The 18,465-nt window shown below is 42.9% G+C and overlaps 1 protein-coding gene across 1 annotated transcript in view; it reads left to right on the top strand.

Moving 5' to 3' along the window:
* Positions 1-16,352, top strand: part of LOC115095119 (fatty acyl-CoA hydrolase precursor, medium chain-like) — a 102,778-nt gene extending 86,426 nt beyond the window's left edge. Inside the window, exons 11-14 of the mRNA XM_029608386.1 lie at positions 2,105-2,252; positions 5,140-5,268; positions 5,826-5,898; positions 12,718-16,352. Coding sequence (XP_029464246.1) covers positions 2,105-2,252; positions 5,140-5,268; positions 5,826-5,898; positions 12,718-12,904 — 537 coding nt within the window. The 3' untranslated portion in view covers positions 12,905-16,352. The remainder of the gene's footprint in view (positions 1-2,104; positions 2,253-5,139; positions 5,269-5,825; positions 5,899-12,717) is intronic.
* Positions 16,353-18,465: the final 2,113 nt, after the last annotated feature.

Raw genomic sequence — 18,465 nt, 5'->3', positions numbered from 1 at the left:
TAACCTCCTTAACCTTGTAAACATAAGAACATAAGAAATTGCCATGCTGGGTGAGACCAAGGGTCCATCAAGCCCAGCATCCTGTTTCCAACAGAGGCCAAACCAGGCCACAGGAACCTGGCAATTACCCAAACACTAAGAAGATCCCATGCTATTGATGCAATTAATAGCAGTGACTATTCCCTAAGTAAACTTGATTAATAGCCGTTAATGGACTTCTCCTCCAAGAACTTATCCAAACCTTTTTTGCACCCAGCTACACTAACTGCACTAACCACATCCTCTGGCAACAAATTCCAGAGCTTTATTGTGCATTGAGTGAAAAAGAATTTTCTCCGATTAGTCTTAAATGTTTCTTGCTAACTTCATGCAATGCCCCCTAGTCCTATTATTCGAAAGTGTAAATAACCGAGTCACATCTACTCGTTCAAGACCTCTCATGATCTTAAAGACCTCTATCATATCCCCCCTCAGCCGTCTCTTCTCCAAGCTGAACAGCCCTAACCTCTTTAGTCTTTCCTCATAGGGAAGCTGTTCCATTCCCTTTATCATTTTGGTTGCCCTTCTCTGTACCTTCTCCATCACAACTATATCTTTTTTGAGATGCGGCGACCAGAATTGTACACAGTATTCAAGGTGCGGTCTCACCATGGAGCGATACAGAGGCATTATGACATTTTCCGTTCTATTAACCATTCCCTTCCTAATAATTCCTAACATTCTGTTTGCTTTTTTGACTGCTGCAGCACACTGAGCCGACGATTTTAAAGTATTATCCACTATGATGCCTAGATCTTTTTCTTGAGTGGTAGATCCTAATATGGAACCTAACATCGTATTTTTTGTAAACCGTTATGATGGCGAAACCGAATGATGGTATATAAAACTCGATAAATAAATAAATATTGTTCATAACATATCTACTTATATCTCATGTACTTTAGAAATGCACTCAAATAGCCCATTTTATACATTTCTGGTCAACAGTCCTATATAAGTTGAATTGGTGCAGCCACCCAGGCAAGGATTAGAAGAGTTAGACTCTTATTGTGCTGTAATTCTTCAGCAGTCTTGGCCTTTTCTGTAAGTACATAGCCCTTTGCTGAACGCTCATCCCATATAGAAGTTGGTTTTTTTTACCATGGGTTAGATAGGTCTTGATTGATTTTTAGCTGGCATCTCACTTAAGCTGGAAAGTTACAGAAGCCCGCATTGGGTGCAGGCTCTTTTAACTCATGTTTACCTCTGCGAATTTTCAAAGGGAAGTGACTCTGGTTGCTTCCCTACAAAATTTAGCAGCTACAAAGTGCATGTGTTAAAAAAAAAAAAAAAGGGTCTGTGCGCTTTGCACCTACTTCTAGCATGAGTGACCGAGCAGGGGCAAAAGAGTTGAAAATCACTTGAACGTGTGCTATTTTTCATTCTCCAACCCAAATGCATTCACCCACCCACAGGAACAGTTCTTTTTTTACACTGCTAAACGTATGCGCACTATGGAACCCAGGAGTACGTTAGCCACATTGGAAGAAAGGCAGTTTTTGTGCCAGGCTATTTTACATGGGTGAATGCCTTTTGAAAATTGCCCTCTAGATTTTCAGATTTAACAGCTATATTTTTCTTCCATGGATTAACTGCAAACTTTTATGACGTTGATACCCTGCTTTAGTGCTGCCATTGTGCTCAAGGAGCAGTCCTCGTTTGCCATCGGGAACGATGGAATCTAATGCTGTGACGAGCCATCGAGCATTATCTGGGGGTAGAGTACTGAGCTACTGTGCTACTCCGGGAGGGACTAATCAAGCCAACACGGTGTTCAGCAGGATAGCAGTATGCATGATTAAACCAGATACCCGCTGGCACACACGACCTGTGCGTCAGAATTAAAGAAATTAACATTCTCTGATGGTATCTGCTGTAAGTGCTGAGCATCCCTGGTAAGGTCTCGGAATTGATCCCACTCATCGGTATCTTCTTTGCCTAGGCGCTTCCACCATGAAGTTTATTGCTTCCAGAATATTGCTGACTGACCCATTTGGTGGGACCAGTGCATTCTGAACACAGCAATCAGTTGAATATTTGATGCTAGTGTTTTTGTTTATCTCAGGGTAAAAATTCTGATCACTTCTCTCTGGTGACTGAGGAGTACCTTGGAAAAGCTGAGAACCCCAAGCAACTGAGAGATCTGGCGCTTGAAATGTTTGGGGATATGAGCTTTGTGGTCCCAATTGTCAAAACAGCTAGATATCACAGAGGTGAGTCCCCAATTTACTATACATGAAAAGAAAGATGACCAATTGCAGCTCTTTTGATATCTTCATGGCCAAGACCATGGAGGGAAGGGTAAGGAACGTGTAAAGGTATCAGTGGGCCCAAGGTCGGGGGGGGGGGGGGGGGGGGCGGGGGGAGGGGCTGCAAAATTAGAAGAGCATATTCAGAAAAATAAAAGATAAAGTGGTGACATAATAACTGTAAGGAATGTCTGTGTGAATAAAGTTACCTAGATATCTCCAGAAATTCAACTCAAAATGTAATAAATCTCAGGAAGGACTAGAAGACTTACAAGGAGATGCTACATACTTGTCACTGTAAAGAATTCAGGACTGCAGCTAAGGAAGCTTAAGTATTTGTATGATCTGATCACAATCTTGGTAGGTCGTAAAACTTTTTATTTGAGCATCATCAAGATCTCCATGAGCTTTTCCAAACCACAGGGTTCCCTTCTTCAAGGCCGGAGAAAGACGCTCAGGCCGATGCAATGCAGCGTGCTCAGCTGAACGCACTGGTTATTAACCCTTGGCTAGATGAGTGTTTTGGACGCCCGTCCACAAACCCTTATGCTATAAGGCGATTAGCGCATCCAAAATGCGCGCCCAGCCCCCCACGAAGCTAATAGCGCTCATCACCAATGCATGTTGGTGAGGCTATTAACTATTCTCCCCGATTTAAAAAAAAAAAAAAGCGAGTCATTTTCATCCGTTTTCCTAACCTGACCGTCGGCTTTCGTAGGCTGACCGCATCTGTTTTCCTAACCCACTGACAGCCAACCTCTCCTGGGCGCCCGCTACCAAGGAGGCGCTTAGGTGCACACAATTCCCCCTAGTGCCTCCTTTTTACCACGGCAGCCGATTTAAATATTAAACCAGGCACCCCGGAAAGGTTGATGGCGCGCATTTAGGAGAGCTGAGCGCCTGTTTCCCCCGCGCTGATATTGCATCGGCCTGATTGTGAGGTGGCAGTTGCCACAGCAGCTGCTGTGAGGTGGTGTTTAGGGGAGGTTGGATTAGCAGAAGCCAATTGATGCCAATTCAGTCTCCTCGCCAGCCTGAAATCTATTATCTTTGATACCAGGACTTTAGCAATAACTCTCTTTATGTTTTGTTTATCACAGCATTAAATTCATTAATTTCTCTGCTGCCCTTGCACAGGGTACCTTACAACAAATGATCAACAAAATCAGTCAGTACAAAGGATGAATGATTTATGACAATTTATGAAAAAGCTAAGCAAAGGAACATGTTTTCAATTTGTATGTAAAGGAAGGAGAGGCTTGAATATTGGCTGGGAGGTTGTCAAATCCCACTGCTGCTCCTTGTGACCTTGGGCAAGTCATTTCACCCTCCTTTGCCTCTGGTACAAGCTTAGATTGTGAGCTCTCTGGGGAGAGGGAAATACCTCCAGTACCTGAATGTGATCTGCTATGAAGTGCTAAAAAGCAGAATATAAATTAAATAAATAGATAGAATAAATATAAATAGATATAATCAGGATGCCCAGTAGCAGGGAGGAATACAGTAATTGGGGGTCTGCTAGGTTGTGGCTGTAAATTGGCCTAAATTAGCGAGCTATGACATTGTCGACTGGAAACTTCAGCAGTAGCTGGCTGAATACATCTCCCCCTCCAACCCAAGCCAATCTTATTTCCAGGAACACCCATGTTTTCAGAAGATAAATGCAGCTGCCTAGTGAAACTCCTTGGTTAGATCCATTTAAAAACTGACCCCTTTCTTACTAGATTTTTAAGCCTCCCTTCAGTTTATAAACTGATTGAGTGTTACTGATTGGTTATAAATACAGTGGCCTCAAATCCAATTCTTGAAAAACAGAGTCGGCCAACTAAGTACAGGCAACACATGCTCACATTCATGTTATAGAAGTTAGCATGTGGCACATTTAAAACTAATCGGAGAAAGTTCTTTTTCACTCAACGCACAATTAAACTCTGGAATTTGTTGCCGGAAGATGTGGTTCGTGCAGTTAGTGTAGCTGGGTTTAAAAAAGGATTGGATAAGTTCTTGATGGAGAAGTCCATTACCTGCTATTAATTAGGTTGACTTAGAAAATAGCCACTGCTATTACTAGCAACAGTAACATGGAATAGACTTAGTTTTTGGGTACTTGCCAGGGTCTTATGGCCTGGATTGGCCATTGTTGGAAACAGGATGTTGGGCTTGATGGACCCTTGGTCTGACTCAGTATGGCATGTTCTTATGTTCTTCTTAATTAGCAGGAGGAAAAAATGTATGAACACAGAAGAAATTCAGTTTGCATTACAGCCCCAACAGAAACAATTTTAAAAGAGATCAATAGCTAGGTAGAACAGCACAAAGGAGAGACCTATGAAGTATTGAAAGCTCATGTAGAACATCCTTGGATAATCCCTACGTTGGTGCAAAAAAAAAAAAAAGAATGACCTGCAAACAATCCAGTTTTATGCAGATCCTATGCAGACAGATGTACTCTGATACATGCATATGAACATATTACATACAGATTTATAAGGAAACCATTGAAAATCTAAAGTCAGTAATGTTCTCTTCTAGATCTCCTTCTTACTTCCTCATCTACCCTCTGACTCCAGCAGCGGATAATCAGGAATCAGCTCAGTCACCAGTATCTCCAATATAACGCAGTGGAATTAAGAGAGTAGCTGCTGGGGCTACAATCCCCATCTAAAAACACAGCCAGAATTTCTTAGGGCATGTTTTAAATTTCATTAAAGGTAGTTGCTGAAAAAGAAAACTTTTTTAACAAGGGTCTTCCAAGTGAATTACAGCCCTGGTGCTCTGGATTAAATGTGATTGTGCCAGATGATCCTGATCTCATAACTGGAGCTGTTTCTCCTCCTCTGTATTCTGCTAGACTCTGGCCTTCCCGTCTACCTTTATGAATTTCAGCATCGACCGAGCAAATACGGTGATTCAAGACCAGATTTTGTAAAGGCAGACCATGGAGATGACATTGGCTTTGTGTTTGGATTGACCCTGCAAAGTAAGTAATGAACTAGCATTAGAAGTGAAAAATTCAGTTAAAATGAGCAGATCATTCCACCCAGTTCATAATGCAACACGTGTGGTTTCGATGTATGGTTCTTTTAGAGGACAACAGTCATTTTTTTTATTTAAAACTGTACCACATGACTTAATAAACAATTTACTATTGCCACCTCTGAGTCCGATTTAAACCTTATACAATGCGCTGCTCTCGTTGATAGCACCACTTGTACTGATTGCAACCACCAAAAAATAGGTGACATTTAGGGATCTACATTTGTGGGACTGATAGATTTGCTACTTCACCAAAAAAAAAAAAAAAAAAAGGCGAGGGAAGAGCCCATGTGACAGAGCTTACGATAAGCTGGAAAAATAATGAATGTTGACTCTGAAATTCTATCTGTCACCACTGCTTCTTTTAAGTATCATTTGCTGTTCAATAAAATGACTCATTTTTAAACACACTCACACCAGCAGCCCAAGAAGGAGGTATGCAGCTCTGTTTTGTTAATTATACTAAGACATATGTGTTACATTTCATATTTTCTCCTGCAGGTAACTCTACAGATGATGAAAAACATTTAAGCAGAACAATGATGACGTACTGGGCTAATTTTGCTCGAACTGGGTAAGAGCCATAGTGCATGTGATACCAGTATTGTAACTCACTGGTCTGTGGCATTTGAATCTGATTTTTTTTTTTTAGATAATTGTAAGGGGCCTATGTAATTAAACTCGTGTAAAACAATTCTCAGTATGGGTTTGCAAAAACTTTTCAACAGGCAGGTTAAAAAGTCACTTACTGGTCAATTTTAAAAAGCTTTCTGTGTGCCAAAACCGGGAGATACTCGTGGGTCTCGGACCCGTGCGTGCTGCGCAGATTTTAAAAGGCCCGTGACCACGCGCACATCTCCCGTTACGCGCACATTTTATTCTGAAAAAAAAAGGGCAGTGTGTGGGTGTGGTCTGGGCGGGATGGGTCTGAAGCATGAATTCAGCGCATTAGTATATACGCGCATAAGCGCACGCCAGGGTCCCATACTGTGTAACTTTACTTCTTCTATGTACGGCGTGTAAGTTGTGAAATTAGAAAAAAATAGGGTAGTCAGCCGGGTTTTAAGGGTTGGGGCTAATTGGGTAAAAGGCAGGCAAGTTCAATCTAGTTCAATCTAGTTTCTGAAATACCTTTAATGCCTTGTTACAAATTCCCTTGTTCTATGTAATTTGTTTTTTTGTTTCTGTTACCATTGTTCTATGTAAACCGGCAGGATGTATCTACGAATGTCGGTATATATAAAAAACTTTAAATAATAATAATAAGTTAACTAGGGGGGGTTAGGAAGTCCTCTCTTTTTCTGGGGCGAACTGGGAAAAGAGGTAATGGCGTCAGCACGTGTCCAGTAAAATCCCCACTACTTACGAGAGTGAGGTGGCATTTGCGCACACATGCACGCGTTAATATGAAATTGTGCGCACATGTACGCATGAATAGCCGATTTTAAAACACGTGCATGTATACACGCATATACCCGCCTATGTTTTAAAATCGCTGCGTCCATGTGTGCGAGCCGGTAATCGGGCTCACATGTACGCCCGTGCACGGGCCTTAAAATTTACCCCTTAATGAGTAATGCAAAAAGATTTAGCATGCTCACAGTAAAAAAAAGTCTGAAATAGCAAGACATGCTATTCTCATGCACAGAAGCTCAAAAATGTATTGGCTAAATAGCATGAGCATGTTACTTACCCAGGCCATCCTAAGTAGCATGAACACAATAAGCTGAGCATGCTCAGTTCTTTTTTCCTCTCAGCTCCTCCTGATGGTGTCTAAGTGTTTACAATTAAGCCTGGTACATGGGAGTTGTTCCTCATTGCAGAGGGAAAAACAGGAGAGCTTGTATATTTCAGATGAGGAGGTCAAAGGAGAGTAGAGAGCAGAAAACTGACGCGCCTGCATGTTTAGAACCATCCGTCTTCTGTGTCAGTAACAATCTTCAAAGAGTGATGTGACAGGATAGAAGGGAGCATGTAAGTGGAGACACAGGGAGGAACCTGCTTGCCCTGATTCAGAAAGACACTGACTTCTGACCATTCCCATCTCTACAACCATACTGTAGTGTAGGCAGTGTAATGGCTGCACCACACAGCCTTCTACTGCCTCAGAGCTCATAGAAATGAGCTCTGCACTCAAACCAAAACAACTGAGCAGCTAAAAAAAGCTTCTGAGGTTCAGACTGCTCTTCAGCCTCAAGCCTCTGAATACATAACAGTGGTCATTGGCCACAGTAACAATCTGAATGACAACAAAGGTGAAGAGTTCACATGTGCCTCTTCTGTTACCCTCTCCCTCATCATTTTCACCCTCTCTGCATGTCTCCCCTGTCTTACTGGTATCCTGTGAAAATGTTCTTTTCCCATTGGAGAGGGGAATGGGGGAAGGACTGGGAGAAGAGGGGCCACTAGCTAGGCACTTGCTCCTGGGGGTAGCACCTCTGCTTTTGTGACTAGGTAGATTTCATAAACACTGCTGTTCGGGATGAACCTGTTGAGCTCAGTGGCCAGACTAAACACAGCAATGATGGCAATGACTCGGAGAATCAGGCCAGTGCCTTGGAACCTGTTTCCATACCAGTATGAAACTATTGACATTGTGAGGTGTGGAGCAATGCTGGAAGAATCTCTGTTGTGTCACTGTTTGAGAAGACAGATATGTGATATGAGCATGTGTACGTGTATAAGAATTTCCTCAAAAAGTGTCTTAACTGTATTTTGTTTTGGCAAGGATATGATAAACTGATGTCTCCATCGAATGTCGGTATAGTAAAAACATTAAATAAATAAATAAAAGGAGAAATATAGTCAAATGCATTCATGACATAAAAAGTAAAGCTCTACGCGCAGCGAATTCGGGAGATATATACGTGACTGGGATGCATGCAGATTTTAAGAGGCCCACAGCCACGCATACATCTCCCGGTACAGGCATTGGAAAGCATTTCACAAAAAGGAGCGGGGGAGGGCCAGGACAGCGCCATTAAGACAGAGCTGCGCACAAGCGCACACAGGGATCTGACAACTGCGTAAGTTGCTGCTGCTATGGATTGCAGGTAAATAGTAAAATTAAAAAATTTAGGATACTCAGCAGTGTTTTAGGGGTCATGGCTAGTAGGGTAAAAGGGAGGCAGGTTGGGAAGTCCGCTGCTTTACAGGGGCGAACTGGGAGGGAGGAGGGAAATAAGCCCTAATGCGTCATCGCACACATCTACTAAAATCCTCGCACTTGCGCACGTGAGATGGCATTCGCGCAATATAAAATCACGTGCGTGCGGGTAGCAGATTTGATAATGTGCGTGCATAGATGCTCACGTTAAAAAAATCGGTGCATCCATAAACGTGCGCAACTCTAAAAATCTCTCTTATGGTGCATACCACGCATTAATAATTGATATGGTAGCTGGTGCAGTGCAATTAAATGAACTCCTTTAAAAATATTATTCGTATTTAAGCCAGTATCATGGCATAGCTTTACCATACCTTTGCAGCACAGAGGCACTAGTTGTAATCATCGAACAGGCTCACAAATAGGTATTGAAGAGAAACTCATTTGAAATAACTTGAAAAATAAGGGTAAGCATCCAAAAAAATGGCATATAGCATCCAGATGTCCAGAAACCCAACACCGGTGTTTCGGTGCAAGAGTGCCTCCTTGTGGGAAATGCCAATAAATGAGCTCAAGAAATAATTCATGTGGGATACTTCCACAGAAAGGACATATCTGGAGTAAACATCTCCTTTCTTCAAATTAAATGCAGGAACCAGATGTCAAACTTTTTGTTAACTGTGGGTTAATAAAAACTGAATTTCAATATATCAATTTATGGCTTTGTGTTGATAGAAAACAATCAGTCAAAATTCCTTATTCAGTGAGAGGGCAGCAGCAAAACCCAGTACTGTTGAATCCAAAATAATACAATAAAACGTATGTGCAAGTGCTCACAAAAATACAGACCCTTAAGCTCATCATTTAAGGCAGTGATGCTGAACTCCAGTCCTCAAGTGTCACAAACAGGCCAGGTTTTCAGGATATATACAATGAATATGCATGAGATAGATTTGCATGCACTGCCTCCGTTGCATGAAAATCTTTCTCGTGCATATTCATTTTGGATATCCTAAAAACCTGGCTTGTTTCTGGCACTTGAGGACTGGAGTTCAGCATCACTGGAAGGCAAAGGGCAAGAGTTAAACAGTCCTGTGATATGAGTCAAACACTTATAATGTTTTTAATGGAGTTTATTTAATTGTACTGCACTGGTTATAATATAAATTATTGATGTATGGTACCCGCTGTATTTTTATGTGATTTAGTTCTTGTGGATTTGGGGGGTGGGGGTTGATTTGCTTCTCCTTCCATTTTTGTGTCATTATGAATCTATTCATGCCAAGGGTCTGTGGTTGAAATTGCAGTATCCTCTCCTGTGCATGGTCTTCGGTCTTCAGTGCTACCGTTTGCAGTTAGCCGAGTCCTCCCAAAGGCTTGATCAGTTTATTCTGATCAGGCTATTAAGCTTTTCCTCGATAACTTACTAATGTGAGCATTTTACTTAACACAGTTTGAGGCAGGTATTATATAGCAAACGCTTGTTAAATAGAATGATGAGCATACCACATTATTTACCAAGTACTTGCTAAGCCCTCATTTACATGTGTCATTCCTTCATTTGCATGCATAAGCTGGTAAATGTTTGTGTGCTCATGGTAACATCTTTAAGAACACTTTTTTTTTAACTTTTTTTTTTTTTTCAAAGAAATACAAGTCATAGACATGATCCATGACAATCTTTCTCAACATATATATCTGGTTAAATAATGAATTAATACAAAAACAGAAACCCCCAAGCATTACAGCAAAAAATAATTTCTTGCAATCAACTATCATATTTAATACTCTAATTTGAATTATGCCACTTCCAAAATTTTCCCCAGACATTGTCATAAACCTCAAGTTGAGATTTTAAAGCAAAGGTGATATTTACACAGACCAAAACCTGTATGCCTACCTCCACACAGGGACCTTCTCCAGCAGGGCCCGATTCTTCACGAAGATCCATCTCGATTCTCTCTTATGGACTGGCCCTTGAGAGGACTCGCCTGAAGAAGCACAGTTACTTGAAGGCCGTGATTGACACCCTACTTCGCGCGTGCAAGTTTTCACATCCCTGTCATACATGCGGATCTGGAGAGTATTCGAAGCCTGGTGCGAGGACCGCAGGATACGCCCGCAGACGGCCAAGATCCTCATGATTCTGGAGTTCCTACAGGACAGTATGAAGAAGGGGTTGTCACTCAACTCCCTCAAGGTCCAAGTAGCTGCACTGTCCTGCTTCAGAGCCGAAGTGGATGGTATCCGGCTATCAACTCATCTGGATTTGTCCCGTTTCCTAAAACGGGTTAAACAACTCTGGCCACCCCTATGGAATCTCAATTCCTAGCAGGGGCTTCCTTCAGACCAATGCGCGGTCTGTTACTACGCTTCTTAACATTGAAGACAGTATTCCTGGTGACAATATGTTCAGCTCATCGCATCTCCGAACTACAGGCACTATCCTGTCGAGAACCGTTCCTTAGGTTCATTCCTGGAACCATACACCTGCGCACCATCCCCTGCTTCCTACCGAAACTGGGCTCCGGGTTTCATTTCAACCAGGCCATCTCCCTGCCATCTCCGGATGAACATAAGGGCTCAGAAGGCTCCCGCCTTCTTCGCCATCTAAATGTCGGCAGACTCCTGGTGCGATACATAGAAAGATTGGAACCAGTGCGCAAAACGGATCGCTTGTTTGTTCTTCACAGCAGGAAGAAGCAAGGAGAAGCAGTCTCGCGGGCGACCATAGCCCGCTGGATCAAAGAAGTAATCAAGGCAGCCTACATAGAGGCAGGAAAGCCTTTACCACGGCAGGTTAAGGCTCATTCTACAAGGGCCCAGGCAGTTTCGGGCAGAAACCAAGCTGCTGTCGCCCGCCGAGATCTGTTGGGCGGCGACGTGGTCCTCCATACACACCTTCTCCGGTTCTACTGCCTGGATGTTCAGGCCCAAGAAGATGCAGCCTTCGCAAGGGCAGTACTAAGTGGGCCACAGGCAGCCTCCCGCCCTGCCTGGGAGTAGCTTTTGTACATCCCACTGGTCCTGAGTTCATCTGGCTACACACTAGGAAATGGAGAAATTACATACCTCATAATTTTTTTTTCCTTAGTGTAGACAGATGGACTCAGCATCCCGCCCACGGCTGCCCCAGAGGAGGAGGATCTCGGAAAGCAAAACTCGAGACTAAGTAAATATGGGTAAGCCGTTGCCTACCCCTAGTTCAAAACACCCACAGTTTATTCGGTGTCGCCGTTAAATGGTTGAGTGCACTGGCGGTCTCCAGTTTTGAAATCAGTTGAACCAGTTCAATCAAGTTTTAATTAAGTTTAATCAAGTTATTTAAGCAAAGATATATCCACAATGGCTTTTCAAAGAGAATATTGAAGAGCTGAGGTTCTGCAGGGGTATATCTAGAGTGACATCAGCTTTGAAATTTGACTCTGTCTCCCATCTGCTAGCAGAAGAGCACATAACCCACTGATCCTGAGTCCATCTGTCTACACTAAGGAAAACAAAATTATCAGGTAAGTAATTTCTCCATTTTCCACTCTTGTCCTTTCTCTCAAAGAAGTCGGACCCATAAGATCCTTAAAAATCTCTCTTCTCAACTGAAAATACAGATAATTGGTATGACTTGGTAGCCCAAACTCCTCCTGCAGATGTTGAAATCTTTAAAAATCTCGCTCTCCCAAATTTGTCCCAAAAAATGCAGTCCCAACACCTTCCACAACATCATATCAACAGAAAAAGTAACTTGGGAGAGCTTAGCATTAGCAATAAGTGGTGAAAGTGGAGAGTACCGTGCCTCCACTGTACCTCTGATTTTAAGAAAGGCATACCACATTTTCAGTGTATGTCCTAAAATTGGAGCAGTTCTTCTTAAGCTTGTCACCACTGAACTTTGTGGAGCATATTGCAACAGAACAGCTAAGCTATGTCCCCCAGCCTGTTGTTCTATTTCCAACTCATACCATCCTGCCACCCTATCCATCTCCTCAAACACGTAAGCCGTGCTGCCACATAATACAAATTTGGTAATTCAAGATCTCCACAATCTTTAGGAAACTGCAATGTAACATGTTTAATGCGAGGCACTTTATTTTGCCAAAGGAAAGCGGAAATCTGGCTCCTGAGTTGTGTGTTCAAGGACACCTTTAACATACGCTGTAAGGCCTTCCTGCAGTCACTATTTTTAGCATGCACAAGAGGGCCTTAATGTGGACTGTTAAGGTTATTGCATAGGCCCCTAAGTGATTGAATAGCACACTTCATTCTTAATTCTAGTGTGTGTTTTTTCCTCAGAAATCCTAATGGCAAAGGTTTGGTAGAATGGCCAATTTATGATGAGCACGAACATTACCTGGAGCTGGACTTAAAGCAGAAGAGAGGAACAAAACTGAAAGATCATCGCATGATGTTCTGGACTGAGATCCTGCCTGAAAAGATCAAGCAGATAACCAAAGAAAAGGAAAACCATACAGAATTATAACTCCTGCAATTTGAAAACTGTGGGGTTTAATACAAAATGAGATTGTTTAAGCTAAATGTGAAACTTTTAATAATGAACTTGTCAATTTGTTTAATGTTGTACTACATGTACACCATGTACTGAGGTTAGTGAAAAGATAGAGCTCATGGCACTGAATAAAAACATTTGTCCATCATAATATAGGAAATGAAGGCAGATAAAGACCAGTTAGCCCATCAGTCCGCCCAATTATTTTCCTCTTTAGTTCTCTTCCACTTTGAGTAGATGAGCAGATAAATTCTTATACTTACACCAAACTAACACCTCCTTATCCCATGTCTTTTTCCCCCAACCCTGCTCCTCTATATCTGTTAAAAGCATTTTAAATTACATTACAGCCTGGCCTACACCATCTCCACTGTTAGGCTATTTCATGCTATAGCCTTCCTTTTTGGTTCTTACAAGACCCATCCATAATCTAACACCAAGGCCATCCATGTCTTATCAACAAGCAATGCATAATCTACACAGCAACCAAACTTGGAGAGGCTGTTGTCCAAAACATCTGGCCAGAACTCTGCTTTCGCATCCCATCCTCTGCAGGTTTATGTGCTGAGTGAATAATTTGGAGCTATTATCCCTTCAAGGCTCACCTTGTTTATTTCACCTGTTTTTGCTTGTCTCCTCCCTTGCTCAGTTTAAATTCCAGTCTAAGCACAACTTGAAACAATGGCTGAAAACCACAGTACCATGAGGATATAAACTATCCCATTTATAAACATCCTTATCCTCTCAGGTGCATCCACAATGTTCCCATAACCTTCCTCCCTGCAACACTCTTTCAACATGAATTAAAATTCTCTTTAAAGTCAATTCCTTCTACCATGCCTGAGAAGGTCAAGGATGCATTTACCTTTCTAATATGCCTGCAAACTTCCTTAAACTGCTTTTGAATCTTGACTAGATTCAAGAGCATTTTTTGCTAGGTGACTTATACCTAGGTATATAATGATATTCAGTTCACCTCCCTTTCACATTTCTTTAGCTGACCTCTGGACTTTCTGCCCATCCCTGTACACTGCTGTTTGGTTTTCTTCCGAGTGTCTTGCAGACTCTTTCTTGAGTTTTTTCATAGCACACATTGATACAGCTACAACTCTGTCTATTGGATAGGCTGTGGCTTATTTTAGCAGCCTGCAGGTGTCTACATCAAAATTATGGCTGAGACTTCCCACTCCCAGTCTGTGAATGCTGCCTCCACAGCATTCCCTGTCAACCTAGAGAGTAAAGTCGTGGCCAGGGAATCAAATCCATATCCTCTGCATGACAGTGTGCAGTGGTGAGAAGCCGATATATAGTTAATAACCAGGAGACTCCAGAAGACCACCACTTGCTGCTGGGAGTGAGCAGCAAGAAAGGGGATCTACCTTTTGGGATTGGCCACTGTTGGGAGACAGAATGCTGGGCTCAATTGACTTTAGGTCTGACCCATAAGCAGCAGAAAGTGGGGTGCAACAGGGGCTGTGGTCCCCCCAAACAATTTGGGCCACTACCAGTGACTGCTCCCTCTTCTCCTAAATTTCCATCAGGTTCTCTACTTACTGATCAGATCTGGAATCTGAAAAGTGCAAGAGAGTAGACCTCCTATGGCTAGAATGCTACATGAGAGTGCAAAGTGAAGTTGCTCACCTGTAACAGGTGTTTTCTGTGGACAATGGGACAATTCACAGATGAGATATGTCACTGATGGTGACGAGTTAGGCCCTGATCTGTAGCTGAAACTTCTGGAATCTTTTAACCCATGCCCAGTAAGCAGGTGCCAGAACCAGTAGCTGCTATACACTCCTCCCTCCTCAGTCAGTGATATAGCTAGGAAGAAAGCAGAGAACACCAGAAGAGAGAGTTTAGGAGTAAGAAGTGCACTGGGAAGGAGGGCAGAAACCAATGACCAATTGTCCTGCTGTCCATAGAAAACACCGGTTACACTAGAGCAACTTCACTTTTTCCGTGGACAAGCAGGACATCAGTCACAGATGGGACTCCCTAGCTGAGGAGCCAGAAGGAAAAAACAGTCACAAAGCTCTAGAGAAGGGCACAGAGGACAGAAGAGCCAAAAGAATCAGAAGCAGAATCCATATCAAGGCAATAATGTTTGGCAAACATGTGGAGGAAGCACCACATTGCTATCTTACATATGTCCAGAATAGGTGTAGAGTGAAGAAAAATAGTAGTGGTAGCCCAAGTACATACCTGATGGGCAGTGACCCGACCAGGAGAGGAGTGAGCAAAAGAAGAGTAGCAGAAATGGAAGTGATCCAATGGGACACAGTTTGCTTGAGAACCAGAGAGCCAGGACTATTAGGATTGTATGTTACAAAGAGTTGGGAACACTTTGGAGTCCTGGGTGTGGTGAAGGTAGATTCTGACAGCATGAATACAATCTAAGGTATGAAGTCGCTCAACCTCTGTGGAATCTTGAGGTGGAGGCACAAATACAGGCAAGATCGATTGCTGTAGGTGGAATTTAGACACCACGTTGGGTAGAAATTGTGGATGAGTTTGTAGGACCACCTTGTCAGAAAAGAACTGTAGGTAAGGGAGATAAACCATCAGTTCACTGATTCTGCAAGCTGAAATCATCGCAATGAAGAAGACAATTTTCCAAGTCAAGTAGACAGGCGAGACTGATTCCAGGGCTCAAAAGGTGGTCATATTAAAAAAAAAAAAAAAGTCCTATTGAACCAATGGACGTGGAAGAGGGGGCTTAATATTGAAAAGTCCTTCTTGAATTGGGTGACCACTGGCTCCTGGGAGATTGAATGACCCTGGATGTGAGAATGTTGAGCAGCAATGGCAGCCAGATGAACTCACACTGAAGATGTTTGTAGACTCTCATCAGAAAGATGAAGGAGGTAGTGAAGCAGGAGAGATGTGGGACACTCAGCTGGGGCAATACTATGAAAGAAGCACCAGATCGAGAATCTCTTCCACTTGCTGGAATATGAACATCTCATGGATGGTTTATGGGCAGTGAGAATATGTCTTGAATTAGTTGAGGCGAGCACAGAAGACCACTCAACCACCGAGAAGCGATACCTTGATGTTTAGATGACTCAGGTTGGGATGGAGGATTCCTCCCTCCTGAGAAGGTCTGGGTGCAGAGGTAGAATGAGTGGTGGAGCCACAGAGAGGCGCCAAATCCAAGGAAACCACACTTGATGTGACCAGGTCAGTGCCACGAAGATAACTCGAGCTTTATCTGTACAGTGGAACCTTGACGTACGAACTCAATTTGTTCCAGAGGGCTGGTTGTAACTCAAGTTGATTGTAAGTCAAGACTATTTTTTCCATAAGAAATAATGGAAATACCCAAAATGCGTTTCGAACCTCCCAAAGCACCGCTTACCTAACATTTTCATAATAAAAAAGGGTTGTATAATGTGCATAATTATGAGAAACACCTATAATTTTCCTAGTATACTCACCAAAAAGTTATAAAATGTGCCTAGCCTACCAGAAACAACAATTTCATACTGTACTCATCATTCAAGTTGACATCTTTGGTTTGCAGGAGGGGGAGGATTCCCACCAGTGATGCTGTTGCTTGCTGCAATGCCGTGCCGGGTCTGCCTATGTGCTCCTGTGAACATTTGCAGCTCTGGGTGCACCTGAGATGGACAGGCCTCATCGGCAGCAGCAGCAGCCAATCACTGCAACAGCAGAGCAGAAGTCCCACCCACCAAGCCCAAAAAAACGTGATTGACAGGAAAAAATGCCCAATTAGAAAAGATTGCACACACGAGCGGATACACGGCCTTGGCCGGCATTCAGGTTGTAACTCAAGACTTTTGTTGTAACTCAAAACTAAAATCTTGGTTGTAACCCAAGTTGTTTGTAAGTCAAGCCAGTTGTAACTCCAGGGTCCACTGTATATATCTTGAGCAGGGTCTTGGCAATGAGAGGAAGAGAGTGAAAGGCATACATGAGATGTCCTGACCAGGAGAAGGCAAATGCATCTTGGGTGATTGCATCTGGGGCAAGCAGTTTTGAACAGAAGCTGGGAAGATGACGATTTTGCGACTAAGCAAACAGGTCCACATGTAGAACCCCATTGTTGAAAAATGTGCTGCATCACCTCAGGATGTAGTCTTCACCTATGGTGTTGGTTGAAGATTAAGTGCATTCACAAGGACGTTTGCTTATCCTGGAAGGTAGAATGCTGACATTCTGATATTGTCCAGATGTATTTGTACAGATTGGTGAAGAAGCCAAGGCTCGAAAGTCGACAGTGCCCTGTAGACTACTCTGAGTTTGAGCAGGTTTATCTGAAGGCACCTTTCTGAGGGGTCCAGGTACCCTGAGTCATCAAGTGCAGACAATTCCACCCCCCCCCCCATCCTATCAGGGAGGCATCCGTCATCAGGAGAACAGTCACTGAAGGCATATGAATGCTCCTGCCTAAGAAGAGATAATCATCAGAGAACGAATGGTGAAGCCCTGGAAATAGATAATGAGGCACTGGAAGCTTGAATGAGAGAGGCTGAAGGAGTTGGTACCAATGAAGCCTTAGGTGCCATTCTAATGGTATCATGAAGAGGCGAATGAGCAAGACAATTGCTATCATGGATGCCATGTGACCCAACACTCGTAGGAAAAGGCAGGCCATCATGAAGGCCTAGTACTGGAGATGAGAGAGTAGGGTGTGTAATGCTAGGCTTCTGTTGAGGGGAAAATAGAGCTCAGAAGGATGTCATGTCCAGAAGGGCACCAATGACTTCCAAGTGGATTGTCGAGGTGAGATGAGATTTTGGAAAATTGATGAGAGAACCCAGTTGCATACTGGTCACAACCTGTGAAACATAGGAGAAAGATCAGAATATCTCTGCATCGAAGATGAGCCACTACTACAGTGAGGCACTTGGTGAATCAGTTATTTACTCTTTCGGATAATAGAAAGACTAGGGGGCACTCCATGAAGTTAGCATGTGGCATATTTAAAACTAATCGGAGAAAGTTCTTTTTTACTCAACGCACAATTAAACTCAAGAATTTGTTGCCAGAGGATGTGGTTAGTGCAGTTAGTATAGCTGTGTTTAAAAAAGGATTGGATAAGTTCTTGGAGGAGAAGTCCATTACCTGCTATTGATTAAGTTGACTTAGAAAATAGCCACTGCTAGTACTAGCAATGGTAACATGGAATAGACTTAATTTTTGGGTACTTGCCACTGTTGGAAACAGGATGCTGGGCTTGATGGACCCTTGGTCTGACCCAGTATGGCATGTTCATAAGAACACCCTGAGAGCAGTCAAGAGGCTGAAGGGGAGAACCTGTGAATTGGAAATGAAGGATCTGCACTAGGAATCGCAGATAGCGACATTAGGAAGGATGGATGGAGATGTGATTGTACATATCCTTCAAGTTGAGAGAGATGAGCCAGTCTCCAGGGCAATGCAGTGGGAAGATGAACATCAATGACATCATGCGGAACTTTTCATAGTGGATGAAATGATTGAGCACCCTGAGATCCAGAATGGGACGAAGATCGCTCGTTTTCTTGGGAATCAAGAAGAAGCGCGAGTAA

The sequence above is a fragment of the Rhinatrema bivittatum genome, chromosome 7 (assembly GCF_901001135.1).
Source record: "Rhinatrema bivittatum chromosome 7, aRhiBiv1.1, whole genome shotgun sequence".
Lineage (NCBI taxonomy): Eukaryota > Metazoa > Chordata > Amphibia > Gymnophiona > Rhinatrematidae > Rhinatrema > Rhinatrema bivittatum.
Note: the sequence above shows the minus strand (reverse complement) of the source record. Positions and strands in the feature narration are given on the sequence as shown.